General features: G+C 41.7%; 1 protein-coding gene across 7 annotated transcripts in view; it reads right to left on the reverse strand.

Moving 5' to 3' along the window:
• SPNS2 (sphingolipid transporter 2) overlaps positions 1–18529 on the reverse strand; it is a 117647-nt gene that overhangs the window by 42429 nt on the left and 56689 nt on the right. For 6 of the 7 annotated variants that reach the window (XR_004309305.1, XR_001558964.2, XR_004309304.1 and 3 more), the window contains exons 8-10: positions 17150–17339; positions 12509–12574; positions 7108–7206 (exon numbers count right to left, since the gene is read on the reverse strand). Coding sequence is in view for 1 of the 7 variants with exons in the window: in XM_015880552.2 (XP_015736038.1) it covers positions 7108–7206; positions 12509–12574; positions 17150–17339 (355 nt within the window). In the remaining 6 variants the exon portion in view is untranslated. The remainder of the gene's footprint in view (positions 1–7107; positions 7207–12508; positions 12575–17149; positions 17340–18529) is intronic. The other variant, XR_001558966.2, reaches the window with a different exon arrangement.

Raw genomic sequence — 18529 nt, forward strand, 5'->3', positions numbered from 1 at the left:
ACACTCTATAAATCAACAGCGGTAGCAGAAGTGAGGATGATTCTCAAGGCACTGTGTATTTAAACGTCCAGTTCTGCTTTTGTCTGTGACCTTTAGTTGAGACAGAAATACTACTTTATACCAAAAGACTGCAGGGAATTTGCACTATAAAATCCTACTGCTGTGCACACCCGCAAATCAGTGCCAGAAATAGTCCAGGTTTGACCAGCCAGCATCTCCTAAACTGCCACACTATTGCTAATGAAAAGGGTGGTGTCAGACAGAAACTAGAAGCAAAATCCAACATTTAGAGCTTAAGTCTAAAGAAACAACTAAATGACATGAGAAAATGTCACACCCAGGAGAAATCACCCGTTCACAGCCCTGCACTGCAGCCAATTGTATTGACCTGGCAGGTAAATGTGTTCAGAGATGCCTTACAGATGCCAAGATCCAGGTCACAGAAGGATGACATGGAGACTGCACTGAGCAGGTCACAGTGTGTGCTATAAGGGCTCCGTAGCAGAGAGGCACTTTGGAGTATTGGTGGCCTCAGAATTTTAATAACCCTTTCACTGCTCAACCTGGCTCTGGATAGAGCCAAGGAAAGGAGAAACAGCCTCATGCGGGACGTAAAGCTGCACTGCACACTAAAGAGCAGAGAACTGTTATGATGGGGCAATGTCAAGCAGTGATGAGTGAATAAGCACCAGAAGAGCATTTCTAAGGCTGTAGGTTTTTAGCCAGACTTCATTGCTTCATTCCCTGCTCTATAAAGTTGGAGGAGAAAATTTCAGTGTATGGGATATAGGCAGAGGAAGTGTTCCTGGCCTCCCAGAGAACTTAATTCACAGTATATAACACACACGAGGAAAAACAAGAGCATTATCACCAAGTCTCAAGTGAGAACCGATGGGTAAACAAGTCCTCAGATTGAAAAGCAAACAACAGTGGCTATAAGTCTGAGAGACTTATTAAACATAGCAAAAAGTCTTGAACATGAAAAGAACACACCCATAGGAAATCAACAGAACATGCACTGCATTCAGAAGACAGGGACCTCAGTTGGTAATTTATTCCCTCTTGTATTCAGAGTTGCCCACGTTTCCCTTATGCTTCATTATGAGCCAAAATTCCACACTGAATCAGCCCCTCTATGTACAACAGCCAGAATCGAGGCTATTCTACAATAGAAATTGAGAAAATTCATTACTGGAAATGGATACAGTCATCCTCCAAAAGGACCAGACAATAAATCACTCAACAAATTGACATGATAAATCACCGGTGGCTGATGAAAAGCTATGCATGGATGATGTGACATCCTGAGCTAAAAAACAGCTCTGAAAATGTAAAGACTGCAATAAATAAAGCTCCTAACACACCTTGCTCCACTCCGCTCTTCCTAAGGCACTGCACTGACCTTTTGTACCAACCAATCTTGTTAACGCTGAATCTGCTGCCTTTATCACTTTTAACCCTCCATACTCTCTACGTGTGCACTGTAGGATCAGCAGTGTTTCTCCCTATCCAAGTTAAAATTCCACCCATCAAGCCACATGGCTTTCTCATCTAGGTTCTATATAACCCCCCCACCCATCTCTGTATTTCAGGGCTCTGATATTGGTTTTGCTATTAACTTACAGTCACTGTTCTGTGTTGTTTTGCTCTACTCAGCTACAAGCCACCTGCTCAGACTGGAACTTTGGCATCTCTTCTCTGAAGGACACAGGACATAATAACAGACTTGTGCTCCAAGAATGACATACTGTTTGCCAAATGATCTGCACTGTCTTGCCAATTTTTGGCTTTCAGATTCCTTGAAATGATAGCACTGTGTTGGCAAACCCAATCTCTCATCATATTCAGTGTCTTCTCTCTATCACAAGTAACAAAAAGTGGGTGCTGCATGCACAGTCAGTGTCAGTTTTTCAGCACAGAGTCATGTATGGGATTCCTTTCTTGCTTTGCCACTTGTTAACTAGCAAATAAGAAACCAACTTAAGAAGCCTTTACCCAAAACCTGGGGGTAGAAAATCAGCGAGTCCTTCTGCTGCTTTGCAAGTTTTGCAAGTATTTAATAGCATCCTAAGCACGAAACTTCACATCTTCTTCTCCCTCACTAACACAGATTTCAGATCAAGAGGGATGACTGAGCTAAATTAACTTCAGCTGATGGCATTTTATCGTGGAATACAAACGACATGTGTTCAGTGGGCGGCAGTCTGCTGGCTGGAGTCCATCTAAAGGAAATGCCCACTTCCCAGAGAACAACAGTGCGGCTCCAGCAGGATGATCCAACACAACCCAAACCTCTGACTGCGTCTCAGTCTGACTGCAGAAGACAGTAAAGGAAAAGGTGAAACTTCATTACATTTCTCTGAAGCCTGTAGAAATACAGCTTGCTCCTATGATACTCTGCTGCCTGAACAGCATGAGAGTTCAATTACAGATGCCCTTACTATACAATGTGATGGCAGCATCTCTGAAATCATTTCAGCTGCCTCGTCTTATTTGCTGAAAGGTACATCTCAATTTCTCTGCAATTGCTTGATTTTTCTGAATTCCTGATTTCACTCCTTGGCACCCATTTTGCCACATGAAAGGGTATTTCCACTGCAGTATCTGGTTTTTACTATTATCAGTTTGATACAGGCCAGGTTCTCTCTGGTTCACCTCTTCAGTACATTTCCTTACCACAGCGCTCCTGGTAACCCCACAAATGTTGGGGGCTCACCCTCTCTGAATTCAGAGATGCATGTGAAAGGTTGTGAAAGATGCATGTGCTGTACTAAATGGTGTGAGAGACACGTTGTAAAAGAGGAAGTAAAGCCGACTATTTTATGATACTAGCTCTGAAAACCGCAGAAAGATAAAAGCAATTACGGTCTGAAAGTAATTTCAATTTTAACATTGGCATGTCTGGATGATGGAGACTTAAAAAGTTGAACATCCTGTTAAATCTTAAATGTGCCCTTCTGGGATCACAACCAGATTTTCTATGTGGATGGTGACAATATCAACACCCTGCATTTGTTCATGGCACCTGGGACTGCCCCTGCATGAACACTGGACTTTGTTTCCTCCCAGCAGGAGATGCCTTGTACAATGGGCAACGTGGGATCAAGAAACATGGTTCACTCAATAAGGCAAAGAACTGAAATGTGTAGGGCTGGGTGATGCCCACTTAGGTGTAGAAATCAGGTGTGTGGCAGCGGACAGCAGTGTGGGAGCAAAGCTTTTAGCAGCTAGGAGAGACACAGGGCCCAATCCAAAAGTGTTTTATAAGCACAGTCCCAACCGCAGCGGTGCTTAGCTAGGATTGGGATGATTTACACTGCTATTGCTCATTCCTTGTGCAGATTGGGCACTAGGCACCTCTTAGTGCTTTCCTGTGAGGATCAACTGCTCTCTGCACACTAATTTCCTTGCAGAACGGATATCCATCACCATCTTCCCTGCTGCTCACTGCAACAACATAATGCTTGTGAATCAGCAGCAAGAAGCACTTGCAGAAAGCAGACATCTCATTCTGAAACGTGCCCAGCACCATGAAAACTGTATGTCCGTGTTGGGAGTTTACAAGGTCCTTGGTAACTTGAGAAAGAACCAGGTGGGAAAGACTTTTAGCACACTGAAAAAAAGCAGATGGGACAGAGCTTGAAATGCTTGAATGGAACAGATCAGCTCTGGATTTCTGGGCTTAATTTGATGAGGTACTTTTACATAATCAGAAAGCCTCGTAGAAATCGGAAAGGCTCATAGAATCGGAAAGAATCGTAGGCCTCTCCTCCATCCTTCATTGCACAACAGCAGTGGAATATCTCCTGATAGTCCATAAAACACAGTGATGCTGGGAGAATAATTTACACATTTTTTCTTGCAGGATATTCTCTGCCTTTTTGAACTTAAGTTCATTTCACACCCTGCTTTGGCAGAAGAAACAGCACTACATAATCACCAGCAAGCACATAATGGGCTGTATTTGAGGAATAGCTGTACAGGTCAAACAGGGACTGAAAGCCCCAAACTGCAGCATCACATCACAACAATCCACTTTATTCCAGTGCCCTGTTTTTAAGCAAGTCAGACAAGAGTGATTTGAGCCCCAGCAGACCAGCGGCCTGTTTTAACATAGCAGGCTGAACAGGAAAGAACGTTATTCCAGAGTAACCATGTCCACAGATCTACTCAGGAGCAGCCACAGCATTTTAAACTACAAGATATTAATTTTAAACCATAATGCAGAAGTTCAGCTTCCCCAAACAGGCCAGTCTGTTCATGCAAAACTATTTTCTATACATATATAGCATTTACCAGGATGGATAAACATCGTCATATGCAATTCCACAATAAGACTGTCTCAAATTGGCACCAGAAGGCTGTTCTGTCTGCACCCCAGTTATAACTTTTATGAAATCAGTATCTCAGCTACTGCATTTACTACAGTTTTTCCAGTTGTCCCTAATCAAATGCTGATGTGCCTTCTTGATACTCTGCACCAATGATAATTAACACTGTTCTCTTAACTACTTGCCAAAGGAAGGTCATTAGCATTCTTGCTATTTAAGTGGCTCACTAGACCCAGTTCATTGACCTACTCACATAAGAAAGATGGGGAAGGGAGAAAAGTGAAGGGTGACACCTGATTGGCTTATTCATAACATCGGAGATGGACTGATGGAGAGAGCTTCTGTATGACCTACAGCACACAGAGCAGTGAGCCGCCCCTGAGGACACTTGCAGAGCAATGCAGTCCCCACACTAACTGAAGTGGTTGGGGGCTGTTCTCCTCAGGAGATCTTTAGATATTGAAAGCAGAGAGGCCAGGACAGGTGGGCACCAGCACCTATTATTTGTGAATGGATGGGCAGCACTGATTTATAGTAATTGATCTCAGTGCTTAACGGGCAGGAAAACCTTTGCAAATTACAGCTGCTACCCTAAAACTGTATTTTCATGGCTTCTTTGTAAGAAAACCTTCATATGTTTTAGCATTAGAAGAGTTATTGATATCTAACGACACAAAAAACAGCCACACATACACACTTTCTTCTTTCTAGCTTTTAAACACTAACATATATCTGGCACTTTTGGAGATTATAAGAAACTGCCTGAATGCAAAGCAGTTACCAGATGTAGCTGTACGGCCAGATTTGGAAGCGTGGGAGATTATAGAAAAACCTGAGTCTGATCTTGAACTTTTACGGCATGACACAGAGCAAGGGAGCAGTCACTGATGTAGGGCTGCAGCTGTTAAGTACCTTCTATGCTCTACATGAGGATTATAAGATCAATAGGACTTTTATTGGTACCCAGCAAATGCAGACAACTGGCTGACACAGCTTAGTTGTTCAAGGACATGGGTATCCAGTTCTTTAGTAAGAGCACTGCTGGAAGGAATCTCACTGTGAACTCGTCATTACTGTGTAAGACTTCAGCCATATTTGGATCCAAACACTGCTTGTTGAGTGAGAGAGCTGCAAGGGGGATTTGTAGGCAGTCAGAAGAAATGGCAGACCTTGAGGATCTCAGATGCACTCAGAGTGATTAGGAGACTGAATTTTCTGTGGTTCTGGAAAGCTCCAGCTGACCTTTCAGTGCAAGTAGCACAGGGAGCATGAGTCAGACAAGCCTTTCAGAGCCCCAGAAATGGATGCTGGTGCCTTCTGTGACACGAGTGCTTCTCTCCTGCTCCCTGCCAAGAAAGCTTGAACACAGGTACCCTCCTTCCAGGCAAGAACTGCCCAATAACTACAGCTTTAGAAAGGAGTAATTCAAAATCATAATTAATATTTTCCAAGTCTAAAGACAGCCCAAGGCAGCCATTAAATTGGGCTTAAGCATATTTCAGCAGGCATTCTTAAGTAAATCACAACTTGCTCTCTGAATACCAGAAGGGCAGGACGCATTATTTCTACAGCCAAAGTCCTTTTCTACCTGTGACACCAAAGAGCCCTTGGCAACCTTCAAGATTAACTGCAATCATTCCAGGTCCTTACCACTCCTCCTGGATGTGTCCCTTATGCAACAAAAAGAAAGAACATTCAGCAGTCACCTGGGAGCCTCTCCTGCATCTCAGACCCTGCCCCTCACCACTGCTGGTCCCCATGCATGCAACACTCCCCACTCTATTTTCTCTCCTGCCATTCTCCCATGCTGTCTGCCTGCACAGAGCTGTCTCTTGCAGTGATTCATTTGTTCTTGTGACTTTCAAATACTTTCTAAAATAAGATAATTTCTCCTGGGGTGCCCAGAATGTTGAAGTAAATAAAGACTAAGCCAAATTTTATTTATTAATTCTCTTGAGATACTTCTCATTCCTTTGATCCATTCAGCCTTATATATATTTCTATGTTCATGTAAGCTTCAGAGGGCTGTAGAGCTGCTATATTGGTTTTGAGACCTGGCATTCAAGAGTAAATATTACATATATAAAATACAAATAAATATGATTGTATACAGTCACCAGTGTCCAGGGGATTAGTTGAATGGTGGTTAATAAAAAAGTAAGTTCCACAGCAGCAAGCAGCTGTGTCACACAGCAGTGATGAGCTGGAAGAGTACATCTGAGCTCTCTCTCCAGTGATGTAAGTAAGATTCCACTTACATCACTGGAAAACTGTAGCATCTTCAACAACATAAGCAGTGCCACTTAAGACTTTACATGAAGCTGCTATGTTTCATAAATGATTATCTGTATTCTCTGCAACTCATTGCATTAAACACAACAGAAGGGTGCAAGGGAAAGGAATTACTCTAGTATATCTAGATTTCCTTTCCTCGTTAGATTTCCCAAGCCCTTTACTTTCAGCCAGGAATGTTCTCCAATTGCCAGCTTTTGGGGCAGGGTCTTTTGCCCTTTAAATGCATTCTATGAGTAACCTGGGCTGAAAAGATTTGGAAGCTCATTTCCTGCGCATGGGTAGTCCTCCCCAGTTTGAACTGTAGCCCACAGATAACAAAAGCAGATAAAAATGTTACACTGCACTGCTTCACTTCCCATTCAGCTGATAAATGCAGGCCTTCCTTCCCTAGCACATTTAACCTCGCATGTTAAATAAACAGTTAGTAAACAAAACTAAACATGGATGCACAATACCACCAAGAACCACTGTGAGCACTTACAAATCCAATCAGATAAGGACTGCCAGCATCTCCCAGAAGGTGCGAAGTGAAACTCTGCAAGGCCACTGCGGTTGCACGGCGTGTTGGGATGACCACATACTGCAAGGAAGGAAATAGAAAAAAACACATAAGGAAATGCAACTAAGGAACCTGTTCAGCTCTCTTGTACTGCTTAATTAACATCCAGGACAGAGCAAACACACTCCTGTAGAGTTTAATTGCTCTGTTATTCTTGGTTTTCTAGCCATCCTGACATCAGGTATCCAGGAAAGGCAGCTCTGTCTGGTCTTCACTCCTTGCTTTCAACTGCACTGAATACACTGATTTGCTTAACAACTCAGACTCCAAAGGATTTTGATACATCACCCATGAGACACTTTGTTATTGCTCCTCTGCCTGTATTTTTGCTCAACTGATGGGGAGAAAGAGCTCTGAGGATGCCTGCAGCAAATGACCTGCTCAGCACCACCAGGCTTCTGAACACAGGCTTGGATACTGTGTTATTTCCACAATCAACATATCATTTGGTTTCCTATGAAAGGTCATGCATCCTCACCTCCCATTCCATCTCTCTTTTTTTTTTTTCCCCCTCAAAAATATGGGATTACACTTTTGAAAGGTTACAAAGACACATTAGGGGAAATTTCACAGAGCCAGGATATTATAGTTTGGCATCCAGTTCTCTAACAGGACATTACACCCTCAGCCAGGTCACGCAATATCATTCTGACCACACAAGATCAGCAGAAAACATTCATTATTTCCCACTAAGGGACCAGAGCTTGCAGAAAACAGAGACTGAATCATGGAAGGGAATTAATGATTAAAAAGCAAAACCAAACCAAAACAAAACAACAAACACTAGTTCTGTCGAAGGGTCTTTGTTTTATAACATAAAAATAATCGTCTCTTGCATAAAACCTGTGAAAGAAGCTGGCTAAGAACAACTGCACCAAGTTCACATCTCCTGCTTCAGAAACTGACCATGATCCCTTTTGCTTTTCCACTTTCTCTTGATAGACTGACTCTAGCTTTTCTCCTGCAGTCCTGTCTTCCAAGGCTTCATTCAATTCTTGCAATGTATTCCTGAAATCATTTATTAATTAAATTGGCATTTCAGGACTGGCATGTCTCCGGCTAGAGATATAGAGATGAATTTACCTTAGCTGCCTGAGTTAGGGAGAACTAATTGCTTGACAGTGATGTATCTCAGGGCACAGAATTTGAAGCACTGCTTCAGTGCTCATCACACCCTCTCAGAGAAGGTCTGCAGACCCTGCCCACAGTAGAAAGAGTTAACCATAACAAAGGGAAAGAAACAGCAATAGAAACTTCACAGCAGAAGAGGATTCAGGCCTCTTTATAATGATCACCTTCTACCAAGCACAGACAATTAGGAACGATGGGTAATATTAGATTAAATGTTTCTCCTTAGGGTCTTATGCATGTGCTTTGACAGTGACCTGCCAGTTCTTCCATTACTGGTTTGACAAAGCTGGGAACGCATGCTGCTGATGTGCTTTGACACCACATACCCAGTGGGTACCCTGTTAAAATCCTGTGGTGCAACAGACAAGCAAATGATCAGATCCACAGCAGCCACCTGGCTATGGTTGTTAGACACTGTCCTTCTTCTGCACTAAAGAGCTCAAAACAGCCTCGAAGGCTCACAGATATCCCAAGAGGAAAATAAGGGCTAGACTTCATTAGAGGTACAGAAACATACTGAAGGTCACGCTGTGAAAGAGGAGGAGAGCCATGCAATTCATTACTGCTCCCCAAAGACCTGAGGTAATGGGTGCAACCTGGATCCATTAGACAAAAGAAGATAAAAATAGCAAGTAACTGCTTTTCCCACATGGGCCCATGTCACACAGGTGCAGAGGAGAAGCATTCTGCAAGCTGCTTGAGAAAAAGGCATTTGAGAAAATCAAGTGATGCTCCACCTAATCCACACCAAGCTGTGTAGATCATAGAAACAGCACAATTTAAACTTGCATTACAATATCTTTTGTACTATAAGCCTTGTTCTAACAAAGCTGGAGAAGAAAGCTTGCCTGGCTCTACACTCTATCAATTTTTGTAGCAAAATGACTGAAGAAATCACGAATATATTCAAAACTTACCATTCCAAACAAGTGGCAGCGAATTCGTGCCAACTGGAGAAAGAAGTCTGAGTGACAGCTGCATCATATGTGTGTATGTATATATTTGTACACATAAATAGACACATATAGGCAGTTATACACAACTTTGCATGTACATCTGTAGAATGTATAAATAATTTTGCAAGTAGCAGAACAATTTACAACAAGTTTTCACTTTGCCTCATTAAAGGAGTTAATGATGGCTGAAACCATCAGTGTAGTTTAACAAGTGTCAAAAGATGCAGTAAATTTAGCCCAGAATTCAAATGTCCAAAACCAAACAAAAACAACCCACCCCAACATACAGCAAGTGAACAAGAGGTATTTCCTGCTCCTGATGGCTAGAAAATAAGAGTTAAACCAGCATCTCTAAAACATCAAAAAAGTGTTCCACCCTGTCCTTGCTTTAAAAGCATTTTATTCCAATGGGGAGGAAGCAGTTGGTAGCAAACATGAGCTACTCTTCTAGGAAGACAGCAGTAAATTACAGTTCTAAACAGGCATATTGATGCTAAAATAGACTTAAATTCAAGCCATCCACAGCCTGGTTTGAGCATCCCACAGAAACTGGAGGTGGGAGAGCCACAGCAGACTTGGCGGATGTCTGTGGGATTGCCCTGGCTCATCTCTGAGTCCAGGCTCTGCTGCAGGCAGCACACATGGTGGGCAGGAAGGCTGACCAAGCAGCTCCAGCAAACCTCCCTTCCAGAAATAGAGGTTCAGAAAGGCCGTGGTTCACTGTGGGCATTCCCTTCCTGTAGTGAAACCAACAGAAATAATTGGTTTGAAATAAGCAGAGTAGGAAAGACAGAGAGAGATCACTCTTTGGCCAGTAGAAGGCTGTGTGCTAAAGAGGTAAATTCTGCAGTCCTGCAGTGTCCAGTGGGCTGTGTGCCTTCACTCATAAGCATTTCTCATCCTGCCCTAAAATGTAAATCACTGCACTCACAGATTACCGATGTGTGAAGCACACTGAGAGAAGCAATGAAAACTTCTGGAAATGCTGCTTCATCAGCTGTAAAAATACACAGTATTTTATACCATATAAATAATTGTCTACTATATAAAGGGATGCTAGGCAGAACGAAAGGCAAATTCTTCCAGGGCTGTAGCACAGCTGAGCACCTTTGCTTGTTTCAAGTCTAAAGGAAGATCTAGACTGCAGAACCACCCGAGCATGTGGATGGTTGGAGAGCTGTGCTCAGGAGAATAAGGCTTGTTTTGTACAAAGCTGTGTTTGGAACAATATTCAGCCTTTGAAATTCTCAGGTGGTGCAGTACATTCTGCAGTGCCAACAGCTGATCACACCTAGCTCTCTGCACCTTTTACTGCAGTCAGGTTGAGAAACTGCATGCAGGCAGCTACGCTACCAAGAGCAGAATAGCAATGGAAGCACAAAGCTATGAAGAGCCAGCAACCTGAAGATAATAAGCCAACATCCTGCTTTCTTCAAACTTGTAAAACCCCTGAAGATGTTTACCAACTTGCCAGATAGGGTTCATAGGCAGTCATGAGATGTGCAAATCTTTGGAGGACTGTGACAATCATTTGGGATGAAGTTTTCAAAAGCCTCACTGACTGCCACTGAAATCAGCCAGAATTGAAAGCTTTTTATCCATGAAAATAGGATCATATTTTTGTATGTATGATAAAAGTGTTGTTAGGCTTATGCTAATAACACTTTAAAAGTTGTTACCAGCCTTGGGCAACAAGAAATACCCATCTGATTGCACCAAATAAACAGTAATCAGTTGAAATTAATTTGCAAAAGACTTAAAGTGCATCTCACTGAAGCATACCCACACATTTCTCCTGTGAATATCAGTGCAGAAGACAGGATGTGGCAGGAGGAGGTGCTGAGCAACTACAAGTATTGTGATCCAACTTCCTCAACACAGCTGTCCATAGACTGCACAACTGTCTTAATGTTAAGGTATCACCAAATGAATGTCAGCAACAGCCTTGAAATCAGCACAAGCTGCAAAACTCATGTAAGCACAGAATAAACAGCCTATGACAAGCTCTAGTATGCTAAAGCTAAATTGGTAGGAGGTACAAACCTGAGCAATTCAAAGGCATCCAACACCACTGAAGTACACTGTTAACCTTTGCTTCTCTGTTCTCACACTTAAGAGATGTAGCATTAACCATGTGGCCCTACCTCATAAAATGTTCTCTGAACAAAGGAGTTGAAAGTACATCTGACAACACAAATATGGCAACTACAGAGACACCTTAAAACATGAACACAGCCTTGAACTTAAACCATAAAGCTTGAAGCTCTGCTGAATCAGTGTATCAACACCGCTATCTTTTACATCTAGAAATACTGAGCCAGATTGTTTTCTTGTTGATGTTTGCATAAGCAACAAACACAAGTCAAGGGATTTTTCTATTGATGTCAGACAGATTGTGTTCCTAGCTTTGTCAACAACCTGCCAAAAGACCTTGGGCAAGTCCTGTAATGGTTCTGTGACCTAGTTTCTTTCTTTCTCATACAATAAGCAACAAGGAACTTCCCTCACAATAGAATTTCAAAGTACAACGTATTTGAAAGACTCTGTACGTCCCTGATGGAAACATCAAGAAACGTGCAAGGCTCTCTAACAAACTTCCAGACCATTCACATGAACATCTACTTGCTGAGATCAACCTGATGATTTGAAAGATTTAAAAAGTGGAGAGAGAATAGAAAAAGAAGGATGTGAGGTGAAAAATCCCAGTTTCCTATAGAACAAGGTGGACATCATCCAAAAACTCTTTATACTTTCTTTTCCTCTCCTCTCCCAGAGGTGGTTTTCTATTGTGTATGTGTTGAATAGTAGGTTTGCTGGAACTGAGCCATAGAGAGAGGTAGCTGGCTGTCTTTGTGGTCAGAGGAGGGAGGGTGGGAAGGATTTCCCATTACAGAACAAAGCTGGATTATTGATAACAAAATTCACTAATGTGCTGACTATTAGGAAATGCTGGTTGAATTTTTTACATGCAGAGATTTGGGGAAACCAGCTGAACCCAGTAAGGGTGTTCTTTATTGGACTATGCCTCACCTTGGTGCTCAGAACAAAGCAAAAGAAGAAATGCTTTATCTTCCTCTCAATTTATTGTTCAGCAAATAAACAAACAAAACAAAACAGAATAGGTCAAATCAGGGAGCAGGCATTTGGAGGAAGATTTAAACTACAGGTTGTTCTTGCAAGCTGACAAACTGCTCTGGCTCACAGAAGAGAAGGATGCTATTCCAAAGTGCACTCACCATTAGTATGTCTGCTGTGATAGCCCAGTTTGAAAACAGAAGAGTTTCTCCGATAAAAATGCAAATCTGTTGTAACAAAACACACAAAAAGGAGAAGATTTATTCACTTGACATTTAAGGGAAAAATAACCTGTCACAAACTTCCCTTTGTTGCTTATTTGTCCGAGATCTACTCAAAGGATTCTTCTGTACACAACACACTTCTGGTTACTGTTGTGGTTTATCTGTGTATTAGGAATCTACAGGTGTTTATTTGAGCCCTGAGAGGGCTGGTCTGTAACTTCATTAGTGCAAACTGTTTATGATCTATGGAACAGATAAATAAAAGACTGATACTTTTGGTAACAGATGAACACAACAAGCCAACCATAAGAGACAGCTTTGGACTTCACATCATGGACAGCTCTGGTACAGCACATCAATGGAACAAAATACACAGTGCAGCTCTGATGAAAGCATTCAGATGTGCACCATTTTGTGTCTGTCCTGTGAGCTTTGCCAGGCTCTGCCACTCCCAGCCCCATTCCCTGTGGTTTGCACAAGAGCAGTTTGGGCTGGGAAGAGACAGATACGGCTCTGAAGTGACTACTGCAATTGCTTTTCCCCCTCACCACTTAAGATTACCTAAACCCCTCCATCCCTCTCATGTCACTGCCAGGAACAGTTTGCTTTATATAGAACTACTTACGCACTGACCTACAGAAAGCTTCCTTTATTTGTTTCTAAAATTATTTTTGGTTCCCATACATCCCCCCTTCCTATTCCCTCTTTCTTTGACTGTTTCCTCTGTGATGGTGCTGGAGTCAGTCCTTACAGTCCAGCTGGTGAGCTAGGAAATCTTCTCTTTCCACTTTCCCACTACTCACTGATGTGCTCTGAAAGGTTCTCATTGGAAATCACAGCTGCTGAGCTAAGGAAGACAGATCCCATGAATCAAGGTACTGACAGAAACTGAAGCTGTGTGCCATGTAGCAAGGGCATAACAGCTCCTCAGGTGAGCTCTCTTGACCTGCACTGTTGCTGGAATTCTGCAGCTGGATAGATGAAATTGAGCTTGAGAAAGATGTTATCTCAATTATGGCATTGACACACCCTGCCTGTTCAAAAAATATTGGAAACAGGCAACTGCTTGCCTTCAGATGATATAAGCGACACACACACACTTAATATTACACACGGCAAGTAAAACTTCTTCCTTCTTCAGGAATTCAGCATGAGTCTCATGAATCACTGAAACGTTACAAATTTCAGAGCACTGGACTTGAATTATTCAACGTATATTTCACCCACCGCGTTCCTGTGAAACACATCTCATGTGGGTTAAAGAAAAAGAGGAACAAAATGAAGATCAAAAAGTAGGAGAAAAGATAGTGACACTAAAAAAAAAAAGCCAGCTGCTAATGAGGGTTTGTAAAAATGAGTTCACCCACTGCAAAGGGGGATGTGCGGCATTCCTTATGAAGAAAAGCTCTAGGAATGCTTACTGCAAATAGGACAGACTGCAGAACCGATCAGCAACTCCTGAAATTGTCACCATTTCAACTCCTCACACACTTTTAGTTTCTTTTAACACTGAGATATCGGCTTGAGAGATACATCCTTTCTAAGTCCAGCTCTGTTGTATCATCTCTCACCATCTCCATTTGGTCTCCAGTTGCTCATCTTTAATGAGCTAATGTAAGTTCAGTCTCCCTGGAGTCTTTCCGTTTATGTGATCAGAGTTAGCAAATCCTGATTTCAAAAAATGATAAGTAAAGTAGGTTTCAGAGCCATCACAGCAGCAGCTCTTGCAGGAAGACTAAAGTAGGTTAGAAGCTCCTTCCATGGCTATTTGCAAAGCGTGCATCTGTCTCCATCTTCATTCTTTGAACTTCTTGAAATGGTGGGTAGGAACTCCTCGTGTACTGCTGAATTTGGAGCAAGCCTAACTCTGTCTCATCACTGGGCAATATAGATGTGTCGGAAGAAGATAAGTCACCAGCACCATGTCAATAGAAAGTTCCCTTGGGGATGATGCTCTAAAAGCTCTACTGCAAGGACTTAGCTTGGCAGATGTCTCTGATAGATCGTGAAATGACTTTGTGGAATTGAAAAAGACACTGAAATTGAGGTACAACAGAAAGTTGGAAGAATGTCAAAGGAAGGCAAAATGTCCTTCTCTAATCACTTGGAGATTTAAAACGGTGTAAAAAAGACTGCTGAAATGACTGAGCAGTGTGATACAGTGATGCCACACAGCGAATGGCTTTAAAGAGAGAGGTTTGAAAATCAGCATTTCAAAGAGTGTATATTTCAGAGTGAGACCTAAAAATTTACAAATAGCCGTTTTAAGGAGCTGGGATACAACACATAAATATACAAACTGCAAGGAAAACAGAGTAAGAACTGATTGGACTATACAGCAAAGACAGTAAAAGAGAAATACGAATGTCTGGGCAGCTAATGATACAGAATGTTGCTTTACTCCAACCACTCTACTACTGCCAATAGTTTACTAGAAAAGATTGGATGAGTTAAGAACACTGACAACCTGCCCCACAGTACCATAGAGACACACTGCTACACCACACAACTCTGCAGAACAAGTCTCTGAGTGAAATAAATGGTAATTAAACATTCTTGATGTCTGTAAGATCATAACAACATTGCATAGCAAGGAAAAACAAGGGCTCGTTTTAATCTTGCCTTGAGAAGTCACTTCAACTGATACATAGCACAACCGTGGTAATACTTTGTGTTGCAAGACACTAGTAGCTTCAGAATAGACCTGTTCTCTCAATGGGGTGAAAAATGGAATGAAAAGGCAAAATGAAGTCAAATAATATGTCCATTGTCACATGCAGAATTTATAAAGAGAGTTCAGATCTCAATTCCCCATTTGGTGCTTTAGCTACACTCTTATCTGTTACACATGCATTGCTTTTCCAGCAGCAGAGAAAGAATATTAAGGGCTGCAGAGGGGCTGTGTTACCTGCAACAAATGTGTGTATCAGCCTAACAGCATCAGCAAACAGGCTTATATTCTTTATAACCCTGCTACATGCAGGTATGACTTCCTTTGCACATCATTGATTCTTTATTAGATTTACTGCTCATGCATCATAAAATAAATTGTTTCTAAGGGTGGCTAAATAATACCATCTACATTTGTATATTTACAGGATGCAGAATATTTCCACATTGAAATATGGAAGCTGAAAAGCTGCTGTCTAGAGATAAAAAAAATAATAATAAAAAATGAGACCAATAACCGCCTTTCATTGCATGCTTTCTGAAAACAGTATTTCCAGCTTAAAAAGGGAAGACTTTCTGCACAAAGAGACTAAACACCACAAATGAACATGTCTGTCACCAGGTCTGACAAAGGAGAAAATCACAGGTCTGACTACAGAGAGGCAGAGGGGAGGAGCAGGCTGAGGGTTCTGACAGATCTCTTCTTTAGGAGACAGCTGAGAATGAAAGGAGGGTTGGCTGATGTTTTGCCAGCCAGTAACAGCCTCTTACAGGTTGTCTGTGATGGTCATTTTTCTGCTAATCATTGGATCAAAGGTTAGTTCTAGTCATGAACTACGGGTCCAGAATTTCCTTCTGATGATTTCTAAGTAGCCGGAGTAAGAATTCTTGGTTCTGCCTTAATGTTTTTGAATTTCCATTCTTTCTTCTTTGTTCTCTTTTATGGCAACTACCAAAATACCTGGAAAATAACTAAGGCTGGACTAGTGCTAGAAACAGAGAGAGGCAAGGAATTACAGTAGATGGTTTGTTTGACTATAAATGACTTCTCATTGCTTGGTGAAGTGTGCACCACTGTGTGGAAACTGGGGGTGGGCTTCCAGAAATTATCCCACTTCTCAAATCATCTGAGCTGTCCCTTCAAAAACTTACAAAGCTTCTCTCTCTAACACTGGAAGAGAACCTGAGATTGGATCTCTACTCTGTCTATTATTATACATTATCCTGTATTTCTCCTTTTCCCTTCACAACATTTCTCTGAATCAATCTGATGTCTTTTTATACACTTAGATTACAAATACTCTGTATGTGAACACTTTATTTTATCTGTGCTTGTGCAGCAGCAGGTACTGTGTGCTCCTGGGCTGTGACGAGGAGTTTCAGGTGCTATGCTAATACAGATAACAACAAATTGGACTAACACAGTAATTACTGTTGGCCTGTAGCAATCTAGTTATGGAAATTAATGATACTTACAGGTAGCCAAAAGCTTGCCCACAGACAGGCCATACCATAATTATGATTTGATATCACTGCTGCTACAATACCCTTAATTGTAAGGGAAGCTGTCAATTTTTCTGTACTAAAATATTAGGCAAGAGCAATTGAGGTATGGATAGAGGTACAGATAGAAGAGCCCAAAGGCACAGAGCACCAGGTTTCCATGCAGGAGTCAAATACCCCATTCTAAATTCTGATGGCAGTTAGTGAGTGGAGATAAGCAGCGAAATTCCATTTTCCTCCCAAGCACATCCTAGATAGCACCAATACGCCAAGGGGCAAAACAAAGAACATTAAGATTGGTAACAAGATCATCTCAATACTCCTGCAAGGAACAATGCACACGACCTGAGGTTCTTGGTTAAGAAAACAAGAGTGAGACTGGCATGTGCAAAGGATTATACTTACATAGGCTCCCACGATGCTGCTCTTGGCAGCGACAAAGATCAGACAGATGAAGATGGCTGATCCTAGCATGCCAACAGCACAGACAAGAGGATCAGCTCGCTGGGTTTTTAACCGACACCATTTGGTTGCCCCAGCCCCTGTGATTACACCCAGGAAACCAGTGAAGCATGTGATGGCTCCGAAGATCAAGCTATTAAACAAAACAAAACAGGAAGTCAGTTATTTTTCTGAATATTTCCCCCCCCAAATAGGCATGATCTATAAACAAATTATTAGGGTAAACTGACTGATGGAAATCTGGATGTTGTTCTTGCAAGTTTAAGGTAAAATAAATGAGCTACCTTCTATAAAGGCATTGATCAACACACAGATGCACAGGGCTCATACTGCTTCTTTATAGTTCCCTATAAAGTACAATGCACTGCTAATTGTAAACAAACAAAACGGAGCAATAACCTGAGTGCTGATCATGTAAGGGAAAGCATGGACAGAGTAAATACTAGGAAGTTTAAGGGAAAAGAATCCTAGCAAGAAACCAAATATCAGGGACTTTCGACATACTTCAACTTTCTAACATCTTTCAGTCTACTTCAAAGAAGGCTGATTAGATTATTTTTGCTGTTATAATACACACACAAAATGTGTTTATTTAAAATAAAGAGCAGTAGCTGTCAAGGATTTGCTGTATTGTATGTGTATGACTCAGATAACAGAGTCTTTGGCAATTACATTAAAGTAGCTGCAGGGTAGCTCAAAATATAGGTGTCATCAAGGAGTGGAAAACTTGTCTTTGTAAACAGCAGATGGACAGTCTGACTGGAGCTGTATTTTCTGCTTGCTGCATTCTTCAGAATACAGTAAGGCTGCCCGCTGGGTGCTTTAGTCAATGGTACTTCAAACCATTAAGCAGTTTACTTGTGATGGGATTGTGTCAGCTAGAGCAAGGTTTTCCTAGTGTTATTTTTCTGTCCCAATCTTTAAAGAAAAAGAGCTGGCAAAAGGCAATTTTTCACATCTTTTATTCACCAGGATAGTTTTTTAGGGCTTTATGTTTTGTGCTACCATGGTAAAGCACAAAACAATGAATTACTTTTCACAGCTTATGTACTGCAAGCTATGTTATATAACTGGGACTGAAAAAACACCACTGGGTGATATCAAGCAATCCAGACCAAAGCGTCTCAGATCTTTGCATCACACTTCAGCAAAACTCAGCATACTCAGTAGTACACAAAGCAATGAAACACAGTGAAGTCCTCCCTCCCACTGGAATAAAAACCTTCAGGGTCAGTTCCTGCAGACTTTGGGGGAAACCAGCCCAAGTCTTGAATTATAGCCACGGCTCTGGCTACCCCAACCTGCCAACCGACTCTGCTGCTA

This window comes from Coturnix japonica, chromosome 19 (assembly GCF_001577835.2).
Source record: "Coturnix japonica isolate 7356 chromosome 19, Coturnix japonica 2.1, whole genome shotgun sequence".
In the NCBI taxonomy this organism is placed as follows: Eukaryota; Metazoa; Chordata; class Aves; order Galliformes; family Phasianidae; genus Coturnix; species Coturnix japonica.